General features: G+C 37.3%; 1 protein-coding gene across 1 annotated transcript in view; it reads left to right on the forward strand.

Moving 5' to 3' along the window:
• NOTCH2 (notch 2) overlaps window positions 1-13501 on the forward strand; it is a 169483-nt gene that overhangs the window by 134837 nt on the left and 21145 nt on the right. Inside the window, exons 18-22 of the mRNA XM_012643460.1 lie at window positions 5107-5335; window positions 6129-6330; window positions 8599-8752; window positions 9091-9275; window positions 10978-11110. Of these exons, the coding sequence (XP_012498914.1) occupies window positions 5107-5335; window positions 6129-6330; window positions 8599-8752; window positions 9091-9275; window positions 10978-11110 (903 nt within the window). The remainder of the gene's footprint in view (window positions 1-5106; window positions 5336-6128; window positions 6331-8598; window positions 8753-9090; window positions 9276-10977; window positions 11111-13501) is intronic.

A 13501-nucleotide genomic window follows, 5' to 3' on the forward strand; every position in this document is an offset into this window, starting at 1 on the left:
GATCATGTGGTAAGTGTATGTTTAACTTTTTAAGAAATTGCCAAAATGTTTCCCAAGGTGATTGTCCCATTTTTATTTTTACCAGAATTGTATGAAAGCTCTGGTTGAACCACATGCTCAGGAACACTTGATAATATCAGTCATTTAAACTTAAGCTCTTCCAGTGGGTATATAAACGTATTCCTTTGTGATTTTCATTTGTATTGACCTCTTTACTAATGATGTTAAGCGTCTTTTTGTGTGCTCTTTGCCCATCTGCATATCTTTGGTGAAACATCTCTTCAGATCTTTTGCCCATTTGAAAAATTTGGGTTGTCTTCTCATTATGGAGTTGAAAAAGTTCTTTATATTGTAGATACCAATTCTTTGTTAGATGTTTGCTTTACAATGATTTCCTCCTAATTTATAGCTTGTCTTTTGATTATCTTTTGAAGAGGAAGACTTTAATATTGATGAAATTCAGTGTACTGATTTTCTTTTATCATCCATGCTTAATGTATCTTGTTTAACAAACCTTTGCCTAATCTAAACTCAACGTTTATCTCCTAAAATTTTTCTCAAAGTTTTATACTTTCAGCTGTTACCTTTAGGGATATGATCTATTTTGAGTTAATTTTTACATGTAGTATGAATTAAAAGTCAAGTGTAATTTTTTTTGTAACTTTAAAAAACTCAGTTTATGAGTTCTAGGTTCCTAGGTTAGCTTGTAGATTAGTGTAGAGTCCAAGAATTTTCTACAGAGACAATCATGTCATCTATAAATAAGGACAACCTTTATGCCTGTTATTTCAGCAATATGTGCCTTTGTTTTATTTTATTTTGCATTATTGTATTCTCTAAGACATTCAGAAAATGTAGACTAGCAGAGGTGAAAGAAGCCAGTCTTGCCCTGTTCTTGATCCTGGGAGAAAAGCATGTAGTCTTTCACCATTAAGTAACATGTTACCTGTTGGGTTTTCGTAGACACCCTTTACCAAGTTGAGAGATTTACCATTGTACTGCTGGTTTACTGAGATTTTTTTTCTTTGTACAATGAATGAATGAATGTTGATTCTTTTTTCAAGTGATTTCTCTGCATCTGTTGAGATGGTAATATAATTTGGTTTTGGTCTTTTATTATAAGTGAATTATGTTAATTAATTTTCCAAATGTCAAACTAATCTTAAATTCCTGGGATATATTCCACTTGGTCATCATGTATTATCCTTTGTATATATTACTGGATTTGACTTGCCAAAATTTCGTTAAGGATTTTTGTATCTGTGTTCGTGAGAGATATTGTTCTCCACTTGTCTTGTACCATAATTGTCTGGTTTTGATAGGAGGGCAGTGCTGGCCTCATAGAACAAATTGGGAAGTGTTCCCTTCTATTTTCTGAAGAGTTCATACATAATTAATATATATTTCTTCCAAACATCTAGGCATGGAATTTTCTTTCTGGGAAAGTTTTTAACTATAAATTCCTTTAATACATATAATGCCATACAGGCTGTCTATTTTTAATTGAGCTTTGGTAAGACGTGTCTATTGGCTGGCATAGAGTAATTCATAACATTCCCTTACTGTGTTTTTAATGTCTATAAGATCTGTGGTAATTTTCCTTCTCTTGTTGCTGATATTAGTAGTTGTCTCTTCTCCCTTTGAGAGAGAAGAATGTCTATTTTGAGTTTGTTTTGGTAGAATGTTCTATAAATGTTATTAATTCAAATTAGTTAATAGTGTTATTTAGATCTTCTGTATCCTCCCTGATTTTCTGTCTGCTTATTCTATCAATTATTCATAGAGGGATATTGAAATCTTCCACTGTGATTGTATATTTGTCTATTTCTCTAGCAATTCTATTAATATTTGTTTAATATATTTTGAAGCTCTGATATTCAGTACATAAACATTTAAGATTGTTGTGCCCTTTTGAAGAAATGACCCCTTTATCATTACAGAATGGCCTTTTTAAAAATTTTATCATATTCCTTGCTCTGAAGTCTGCTTTGCCTGATATTGATATAGCTACTCTAGCTGTATTCTGTTTACCATTAGGGTGCATATTCTTTTCATCTTTTTACTTTTGGCCTGTGTCTCTAAAATTGGTTTCTTGTAGAAAATATATACTGAGTCTTGCTTTTTTCCTCCAATATGACAATATCTGTCTTTTAATAGAGGTGTTTAGGGACTTTAAATTTAATGTAGTTTTTTATATGACTAGGTTTAAAATTTGCCATCTAGCTATTTGCTTTAACTTTGTTCTTTCTGTTTCTTGTTTCCATTTCCCTCTTTTTCTGTCATCTTTTGGAATAATTCAGTATTTTTATGATTACATTTTATTTCTTCCCTGGCATATTAGCTGTATCTTTTTTGTGATGGTTGTAGGATTTACAGTATGAAACTTTAATTTATCATAATCTACCTTCAATTATACCACTTCATATAGAGTATAAGAGCTTTATAACAGTATACTTACATTTATATTCCTCCTGTTTGCTTTTCTTTTGTTATACAATTTATGAAACCCTCCAAATATATTATTTTTGTTTTAAATGGTGAATTATTTTTTTTCAGGAAATTTGAAAAATAATTTAGAAGTCCTTATAGTTACCTACATATTTATAATTCTTGTTCTTCATTTTTTTGTGTAGATTTGCATTTCTATCAGGTATCATTTTTCTTATGTCCGAAGAAATTTCTTTAATATTTCATGTAGTTCTTATCTCCTGGTGATGAATTTTTTCTGCTTTTGTGTGTCTGAAATACTTTCATTTTGCCTTAATTTTCAAAGACACTTTCACAGGGAATAGAATTCTAAGTTGACTTTCCCCTTTAGCACTTTAAAGCTATCCTCTTGTCTTCCAGCTTGTATTATTTCTGAGGAGAAATTTGCTGTAATTCTTGTATTTGTTCCTTTATATGTCATTTTCTCACTTGTGGCTGCTTTTAAGATAATCCTCTTTCCACTGATTTTTAGCAACTTTATTATGATTCCTGTTGGTGTAGTGTTCTTCATGTTTCTTGTTTGGGATTCACTTTTTGGTGTCTTTTCCTCCTTGGTCTTTCATTTTAGATTATTTCATCATTTAAAGATATCTTAATATATTTTCAAGTTAGCTATTAATAATTGCTTCCTCTGTAGTGTCTTATTTACTGTTAATCCCATTTAGTGTGTTTTTCCCTCAGATATTATATTTTTATATCTAGAAGTTCGATTTGAGTCTATCGTACAACTTTCTCTTTGTCATGTTCATGCTTTTATTTCCTCTTGAACACATGGAGTATAGTTGTTTTATAGTCGACAATAGTTGTTTTCTTGTCCTTACCAACTATTCTGCCATATGGGAAATTCCTTTGTGTGTTTCTACTCATTAAATTGTATTTTCTTTGCCTGCCTGGTAATTTTTGATTAGATGTAGACATTGTAAATTTTATATTATTGCGTGCTGAATTTTTAAAAAATCTTTTAAATACTTTTGATCTTTTCTCAGGAATTCAGTTATTTGGAAATAGTTTAATCCTCTTGATTCTTTACTTCAAGTACGTTAGGTGGGTCCAGAACAGCCTTGAGAATAGGGCTAATATGCCTCACTACTAAGATAGTAGTCTCTTAGGACTCTACTCAATGCCACAGTTTCTTCATTCTGACTGAATGAACATGTGCTATTCTCAGCCCAGTGAAAACTCTGGAGATTATTCTGCCTGCTTATTTCTGGTGGTTCTTCCCCCAGCCTTCATGTGCATGCTGATAGTCCTCAGTTACTTGCGTGGTGATTAAATCATTGAACTTCAGATGAGGTTAGCACAATTCATTAATAATAATGGCACCTTAATTCACAGGATATATGATTTCAGATCATCATTTGAAGGCTACCATGCTAGGTGCTGGCAGTGACAAGATAAATAAAACCTAGCTCCTGCCTTCATGAAGCTCATAGTCTATTAGGGAAGAAAGACATGTAGTTAAATAATTTTAACACTGTGTGACAAACAGTAAAAAAAAAAAAATGTCCAAGGTACAGTTGATGGAGAACTTTAAGAAGTGGGATCAAACTATTTGAATTCCTTTCTCATATTAATTGATATATCAGTCAAAATATTTAGTATTTAAAATTTTTTTCTATATGAAGTAGTACCAGCAATATTTACAGCGAGTTTAAAATAATTCAGTAAATTGTGGATGGTAAGTTTTCTGAAAGATGCTGTGGAAATTATAATATCTGTGTCCTGTGGTTAAGAAGGGATAAAATAATATTTACAGTTGCTCTAACAGAGACTGCAGATGAGCCTTAGAATGGAATTAGTTCAACAGCTGAATAAAGTATATTCAATATCCCTCTAATAAAATAGGAGTCACATTGCCCTCTAGTGTTTAGTTTTCTTTTTACATTTATGACCTGTCTTTGCAATTACATTTTAAGGTCCTTAAGAGCAGTAACTACATCCTGTTTTTCTTTTTCTGATTTGTATGCCATCTGTGTTGTGGAAGGCTATGGCATGATTGTAGCTCAAAATTTGTCAGTTAATTGCTATGAATGTGAAGTATGTTAAGATCAAGCTATGTGATATTTAAAATAAAAAAAAAACCCAAACCTTTGTTGAGTGAGGCTACCTAAATTTAAAGAGAAAGTTAATGAGAGAGGGGGGGTTGGGGGGGAGAGAGAGAAAGGGAGAGTGAGAGAGATGATTAATTTCTGTTATATGCCTAGAACAAAATGAATGTATATATTTTGTCTTCCTCTGCCCACTCCACTGTCACATATAGCTTTTGAAAATATTGATTGATAGTTCTGATATTCTGTGTGTTTGGGCACATGTTTGATTTGCAAAATGTATGGGGGACCAATGCAGGTTTTATGACTCCATAAATTTTACAAGACTAAAATTATAAAAGTGATGATAAAGATGAAGTTTATACCACTTATTAAACAGGTAAAAAATCTTAAGCAAGTGTTACTGAATTCATTTTCATAAATGGACAAGTCAGGGCAAAATAGACATAAAGAAGTCAAGTATAAAAAAGTCAAGACTTGTGCTGCCCTCAGCGTGACTTAGTTCAGGTTATTCACCTTTATGAATCTAAGATAAAATTGACGCTGCTGTTATTCTTGCATGATGGCTTAGACCCTTGCCAGAATGGAGGTTCCTGTGTGGATGGAGTGAATACTTTCTCCTGCCTCTGCCTTGCGGGCTTCACTGGGGATAAGTGCCAGACAGACATGAATGAGTGTCTGAGTGAACCCTGTAAGAATGGAGGGACCTGCTCTGACTATGTCAACAGTTATACTTGTAAGTGCCAGGCGGGATTTGATGGAGTCCACTGTGAGAACAACATTGACGAGTGCACCGAGAGGTAAGCAACCAATGCAGCAGCGTCTTAAGAGGAAAAGGGAGAAAGTGGAGGAACTTCAGAGCACAATGCTAGGATTGTGGGGCAGGGATGAGTCATCCACTTGGGCCCCACTCCACAATCATCTCCTATTGCCCAGTTCCCGATTCCTGATAGACATAGTTATTATAGTTAGAAGGTCAAAAGTCAGAGGTTGAAAAGCTTAGTGGAGTGGATCCTCATTTATTTAGGGAACAGAAAGATCTACAATTAATTCTATTCTGTTCTTCCCTTGGTCTTTTGTTTATTTTAGTTGACAATGAATCTAAAAATTCCTATTTCTCTGCAGATTTGTTACTACTTTTTAAATAATTTTGGGGAGATTTGTTTCATTCTTTTTATCATATTAATATTATGAATATGTTCTATATCTCTTTCATAAAGAAGTCTAGAGTTAAAAGCTATTTAGCACTTTTCATATAAATTAAATTGACTTAGGGATAAAATGAAATACGATACATGGAAAAACATAGAAGGAGTGGGTAAAACCTGGAAAACTTCATTTTCCCTAGAAATTTATAGTAAATTCAGTCTTTTAAATACTCCCAAGCCTTTTGGTTGTAGAAAGGTTGGCACTCAGGGCTTCTGGCACCCAGTCTAGCTTGGGAAAAAGTAAAATTTATTGGATATAGGAATTGGGGATACTCAAGGGTATTTGCCTTTGTGACATCTTAGATTCCAAAAATCTTGCTTTCCAAATAGCAGGTCTGAGGAACCAGATGCATAACTGATGTGGCTCTCCCTGTTTGTTCCTCAGCTCCTGTTTCAATGGTGGCACGTGTGCGGATGGGATTAACTCCTTCTCTTGCTTGTGCCCTGTGGGTTTCACGGGTCCCTTCTGCCTCCATGAGATCAATGAATGTAACTCTCATCCATGCCTGAACGAGGGAACGTGTGTTGATGGCCTGGGTACCTACCACTGCACCTGCCCCTTGGGCTACACTGGGAAAAACTGTCAGGTAATTAACTTCCTTCCCATTCATTCAGCTCCCCAAGAGCAGCTGAGTATTACACCTATTCACTTTCTAGGCAGAATAAGCCCCTTCTAAAAGAGAAAATTATGGATCTCAGGAGTTTCCCTGAGATAAATCTGGGTAACTTCTTAATAGTTGGTAGATTCTAAAATGGTGACACCGGCAATATGATATGGATTAGCACATGTAAAATTATTATTAGAGACTAACCAAGAACTGCAGAAAAATACATGTGGGAAGTAAGCACATATTTATAGATATCTTTTACATAGAAAACACTGAAGGAGAGAAAAAACAGTCAAAAATTTTAAAGGGTGGATGCAATATCTAAGGGGATAATAATAATTATGTCCTGTAACATTCTGAAAAGCAAACTATGTGCATATCTTTTAAATTCAAATATGTAAATATACATTTTCATAGACTCTTAGGATGGAAGGAGCCCTTCTAGACAACTAGTCTAACCTTTCATTTCATGAAGAAGTAACTAAGCCTCAGAGTAACTTTTCCAAGGTTGTATACCAAACAGCGTTGTGTTTAATTTTATGCTATTTCACTTCTTTAACAATGATAGAATAATGGAATTCCAAAGACCGTAGGAATAAATGGCAAAATTTAACTTGACTTAGAGGGTGCACTTCAATAAGACTTTGACTGTGTTGGACATGCAAACCCCCACCTCCTCATAGGAAGTGGCTTGTTGCTTATTCTGTAGATCAGGAGAGCATTCTTCCTTGGGTTCCTACTTGTTCTTACAGTGTAGATTGGACATGCTGGTGAAGCACTCTTCCCTTCCTCCAACAAATAGTCTCTACAGTGAGTGTGGCCTTCCTCTCTCCAGGGAGCCAAGCCACTCCATGTGAATAAAGAAGATGAAAGGTGCTAGTCCTCTTATACTCTTTGCCTCACATTTTTCATAAGCCTGATTGCCTCCCCTTTGAAGTAAGCTCTTTGACAGTTTTAGGTTTATTAACAGCCTTTAAGCCCTTTAGCCCATATTTACCACAGACAGATTTGCTCAAGACCCATGTGGATTTTTCACACGGAATTAGCACAGGAAGTATGAACCTATGTGACAGCTTTAACTCTCTTTCTAGGCCTACAGGGTGCCCATATATATAGATGCAATTAAGTCTAGAGCATTAGGAATAACTTAGTGTATTGGATTTCCTTGAATTCTTAAACTTTTGTGATAAGAACTTTTTAAATAGCAGAGCTAAGGGGTATTAGACTTAAATAACGTCCTTTTGTTCGACATGATTTTGCTATAATCGTGAGAAAAAAAATTGTTTCCTGACTGGGGCTACTGTCTGTGTGGAATTTGCATGTTCTCCCCATGTTTGTGTGGGTTCCCCCAGGTGCAGTTTCCTCCCACATCCCAGAGACGTGCACATTAGGTGAACTGGTGTGTCTAAATGGTCCTGGTTTGAGTGAGTGTAGGTGTGAATATGCCCTGTGATGAGATGGGTTTCCACCTTAGCCTGAGCTACTGGAGCTGCCAGAGAGGCTCCAGCTACTCAACCCTGAACTGGAATAAACAGGTTGGAAAATGAATGAATGAATGAATGTAGAAATTAGTATAAAATAAAAATTCATAAAGTTTACGATAATCATACAAATGCACACGGCAGTAAATAATGTGGTAAAAAAGTGCTCAGTGTAGCCTACCATATTTGTTACTGGTTTTGAACTGCGTGGTGGTAGGAGGTGCTCCTCAGAATTTTCACTTTGCAAACGTTTCTTTCTTAAATTAACCTGCCACCACTATGACTGCTATCACTCACTGATTCACCAAAAATTGGATAAATAATTCTCTGATTTGTTTTTATTAATCTTTCATAAATGTATGTATAGCTCACATTTATTTCAATATTTAATATTAGAAGGGTTTGGGTCTTTATTTTAAAGTTTGATGATTTTTTTTTGACCAGAAATATGCTGCAGGAACTTTACTCTCATTTATATCAATTAACTATGGTAAAATTGGTTTCGTTGTACATTTTGGAAACTGACTTTGCTTACAGTTGTAGTTTCCAAGACTCTATTAATGATGTTAAGTGTGAACTTACTGTGTATAAAAATGATTAGATGTACCTTGGAACACTTGATCTAGTTTAAGGATTGGATAAGGGCTCTTTTTTTTGATAATTGATTTGTGTTTTTTCCTTTGATTTCTTGTAATACAATGGAACTTGTTTTCTTCATTTCTAGTATTTGGATTTTGATGTATGTGCACCTCTGCCTCTGTTTCAGACCCTGGTAAACCTCTGCAGCAGGTCTCCATGTAAAAACAAAGGGACTTGCGTTCAGGAAAAAGCAGAGTCTCGGTGCCTGTGTCCATCTGGATGGGCTGGTGCTTACTGCGATGTGCCCAATGTCTCCTGTGAGGTGGCAGCCTCTCGCAAAGGTAAGCCCTGCCCTCTTCATGTAGGGCAGGTGTTGTTATTGTGGGATTAGAGTGGACAGGCAAGACTCTGGAGAAAGGGCCCAAGACAGAAGGAAGAGTAGAGGAACATGCTTAAAGATTCCAAAAAAAGATGTATTTGAAATGAAACTATGACATATTCCACTTTCGAGGCTTATTTATTTTCAATACAGTGTCCTGCTGAGGGTTGTGAAGAACTAGACAAGAATAAAGTTTGATGTAAATCAGCTGGCTTAAGATTTGCTCACTCATTGGTTGGTCTGAACCCGGAGGGTGTTGTGTCCTCTTCTGTGATAGTTCTTCCTCCCTGGATTTCCCAGGTGTGCCCGTTGACCGCTTGTGCCAGCACTCAGGTGTCTGCATCAGTGCTGGCAACACGCATCACTGCCAGTGCCCCCTGGGCTACACCGGGAGCTACTGTGAGGAGCAGCTCGATGAGTGCACGTCCAACCCCTGCCAGCACGGGGCCACCTGCAGTGACTTCATTGGTGGATACAGATGTGAGGTGAGGACACTGAGCGGGCAGAGGTCAGAGACCTCCCAGGACATTGTGCGACTGTTAGTAAGCACTAGGATATTGAATTTAGCAGCTTGGGTCTTATGTTTGCAATTGGTAAACACTATGATGGTGACTGGTAAAAATCTATTAACAGTCACCATCATAGTGTTTACCAATCACTGTTTCTTTCAGCCTCCCTATGCAGTAAGTCAGCATGGCCCTGGTAAGATATTTTTTATAGAGGTCTAGAACCATCCCACCCCCTCAGGCTTTCTTCCAGGATTCAGAGCCAAAAGTCACCACAGAGTGCATTTTACAGGCCTCTGCAGCACAGCAGTCGCTGGCACTTCCCTGAGTAGCTGCTAATATAGGAGAAGCTGCTTTGAGGAGTGTCCCTTGGCCCATGTCACCTTTGTGTACAGTCATTGATCAGTCAACTAATAATTCTCTCAGAACAAAAAATGTTGCTCAGCCTGTTCCCCACAGCACCATGCTAAGTGTTACATGTGTATATTTGAGGAAGTAGGTGTCTTTAAAGGACATGTCATTGTCTTCTTAATGTCTGGGCTGATAATTGTTAGAGTGAGATATTAACAAAACACGAGAGACATTAATTTGATACCAATTCAGACCATCAGACAGCACTGAGAAAAGCTTTGCCTTCTCTACTGTTATACAAATGAGCCAAAGATAGCCTCTGTGTTTTGACCCCCAGGTTGTTTATTTCTTTACAGCAGGTGGGGCCCATTAAATCAGAAGCCTGCCAGGACCAAACCCAAATTTTTATACGTATGATTGTTTTAAAAATAGCCCAAATAAGCAGACTTTTAGCCACTTAGAGCCTGCCTGCTTTGCATATCCTGCCAAACTACTGCCAACATCTGCTAGCCATAGGATAAGTTAGGCTAGGATAAACCCTGGGGCCATAAAGACTCTAGGCTGATGCTGCTCATTGAGCTCTCTGACCCTATGCCCTGCCCTGGGGCTGCTGGGGGACATCACTAGATTCAAGATTCATAAGCACCCTCTAACCCCCCTCCTCTCCTAGAGTTTGCTCACTCTCCTCCCCTCAACCCTGCCCCTTCTGGAAGGCCTCATGTTGTGAGGGATATCCCTCATGTGCAAATCCGTCAAAGTGTTGCCCAAATAAAGCCACCTCACAGTCGTATCTTTTTTCTTGATCAGCCCTGAGATCCTTCCAACCACTATACCTACCACAGCCAGCCAGCACCCCCTGTCTGTCGTCCCCCCTACCCCGTCTCAGCCAGTTTCTTACACACACATGCAATTTCCCAAACCTGGAGATCAGTAAGTGCTCTATCTGTACTACCATCCACACATATGGCTAGCTGAGTCATGGGGTCTTCGTCACATACAAAGGAATCTATATTTTAAAGATGGGGAAACCTGTACACAGGAGGAATTAAAGTTTTGCACAGGGGTCATATCTGAAATATCCCCGAGAATATTCAGTCCTTGCCTTCCCTTTCAAGTGGGCTTTTTAGTTGGAAGAGGGCTGGGCAAATGCCAGCAAGCTGCAGGTTGTCTTGCCCAGGATGATTAGCAGAAAGTGATGATTCCAGAGAAACGTAAAAGCTAAATGGGGAGGAGGGAAAGGGTCACAGTAACGTTCCAGATCTCACTTGCTCTCATGGTCTATTTCCAATAATGGTGCAATATTCCTTGTCCCTTTTGCTTCTCCTGGCAGTGTGTCCCAGGATATCAGGGTGTCAACTGTGAGTATGAAGTGGATGAGTGCCAGAATCAGCCATGCCAGAATGGAGGCACCTGTATCGACCTTGTGAACCATTTCAAGTGCTCCTGCCCACCAGGCACTCGGGGTATGAAATCAGCCTCATCCATCTTCCACCCAGAGCATTTTCTAAGTTATAAATCCATTCTTAGTATTGAAGGGATTTTTAAAAATTAAAGACAGTAAGACTAGCTTCATTCCAAGCATATAGTCTACATCCTGGTAATTCAGGCCATTTTATTCTCTCATCTCTTGGTAGCTCTGATGCTCTGCTTTATGTTCTGAGTTTATGCAGTTGTTGGACATCTTGTGTCCCATGAAACACAAAATGTGGAACTAACATAATGTTATAACAAAATTAGGCTGATCATCAAGATAAGGGAAAGGAACTAATGATCTCTTAAATAAATACTTCACATTTACCTGCTTTTGTATTTTTCTAAACTAACCAGGTCTTGCCTCCATAAGGTGGGAGGATGATGAATGAAATGAAAATATTTGCCTACTTTTATAAGCCCAGGGGAGGAGGCTGCTGCCCTAAGGCTGTACCTTAGTAATTGCAGTGAGGCCTAATGAGATGCAACCCAAGACTGTGGATGGTAGGGCATTGCCTCTGCCTCCCTACCACCTACCATCTTTGTGAAAGAGCTTCGAGTATTGTTCATTGGAAGAAATCTGGTTATGATGGTGCCTGTTCTGAGCAGGCTGTGGAAAAAGTGTAAACAGACACCCACAATGGTGGGAAATTTGTTCTCCTAATGTCAAAGACCATAGAATGTCAGAGAAGTATTCATATGGTCTTAGACCTTTGAATCAGTGAATTTTGATAATTTACCTTACTCGAGATCAGTTTGGCTAAATTAAAATAGAAAAGTATCCCACTAGTAGGCTAGTTATTGAGGAATGAGATTAAAGAGGAAGAGAAAACTAAGGAGAAACAGCCTTTAAATATTGGAAGGTTTGTAATTTGAGAAGAGAGTTGTTCTATATTTGAGGAATCAATGGTTGAAAGAGAAGAAATCAATTCCAATTCATTATTAGTTTGCACCTTTCCATAATTATACTGGTTAGGACAAACTACAATTCTGGTGGTAGCTAATTCAACCTCAAATCTCAAGGCTTAACACAACAGGGATTTTGTTACTCAAATAAAATCAGATATGTGTTGGGCTACCTTTCTCTGTGTTCTGGATATGTGATTTGAAATACTTGGCCTCCAAGGCCTCCACAGCAAGGGAAAAGAGACACTTGCAGGGTTGTGCAGTGGGTTTTTACTAGCTCAATCTGGAAGCAACACACATCGCTATTGCTCACAGTATATTGGCCAGAATTATTAAATGGTCTCCACCTGACTCTCAAGGGAGGCTGGGAAATGTGGCAGAGTACATGGATATTCATGGAACTCTAAAATCTCTGCTATGTCATGAATTTTTTAATTAATTATATATGTCCAGTCATAGAATAGATCATTTCAGAAGACAACAAAATTTCTGTCTCCTCTAACCATTTGTTAAGGATGGCTTAGAATAATAGTTTTGCTATTATTGACAATCTTTTTTCTTTCATCACTTTGGATATGCTACCCATCTGCTTTTTTTTGTCCATGGTTTTTAATGAGAAATCAGCTGCTAATCTCATTGAGGCTCCTTCTCGTATGTGGTAAGTTGCCTCTCTCGATGCTTTCAAGATTCTTTCTTTGTCTTTATCTTTTGACAGTTTATGATGTACATAGGTGTGGATCTCTTTTGAGTTTGTCCTTCTTGGAATTCCTTGGATTATTATACCATGTGTGCTTGTTTAGATATGTGGAACAATATTTTTTCTATCCTGGTTTAACCTCTCTGACCTTTAGTGAACATTACAGGAAACTTTAAAGTCCCATAACCTCATTGTGAGAGTTACCACAATACGTGTTTTTGTCTTTATACTCCTGAGCTTTGGATCTTGGCCTGCTTACCCCTCCAATTGCACAGATCAAGGGCTAAACTCTCTGCCCTCCCTACTACTTTGCTTTAGGCTGAGGTTGGAATTCATTCTTAGTTGACAGGTCTGTTTATTACTGGTGATCCCATTCTGACGAGAAGATAGGCATTTATGCTCATTTTACAAGCAGTCCCTAAGTATCAAATATTCTGTGAGGCTGGGAGCACACACTGGTTTTATTTGTTTTTATTTCTTTGTTTTTACTTTCCTATTTTTGATTTAGTTTGTGCACAGATAATGTAATATATGCATATATACACATGGACCAAAAACATATACACACACACTCATAGAAAAAGCATACAGTAAAAAAGACTCCTTCTCATTCCCATCCCTCTCTCAACAACAAATTCTCCCTCTCCCACAAATAGGTAACTGCCACTTTTAGTTTCTTAAATATCTTTGTAGAGTTTTTAAAATATATATCCTCTGGATTTCTTCATGTATATAGAAGCCAAATACAAAGATATTTTTATTTTCCCTAATTTTTACTCTG

The sequence above is a fragment of the Propithecus coquereli genome, unplaced genomic scaffold (genome assembly GCF_000956105.1).
Source record: "Propithecus coquereli isolate 6110/MARCELLA unplaced genomic scaffold, Pcoq_1.0 Scaffold197, whole genome shotgun sequence".
Lineage (NCBI taxonomy): Eukaryota > Metazoa > Chordata > Mammalia > Primates > Indriidae > Propithecus > Propithecus coquereli.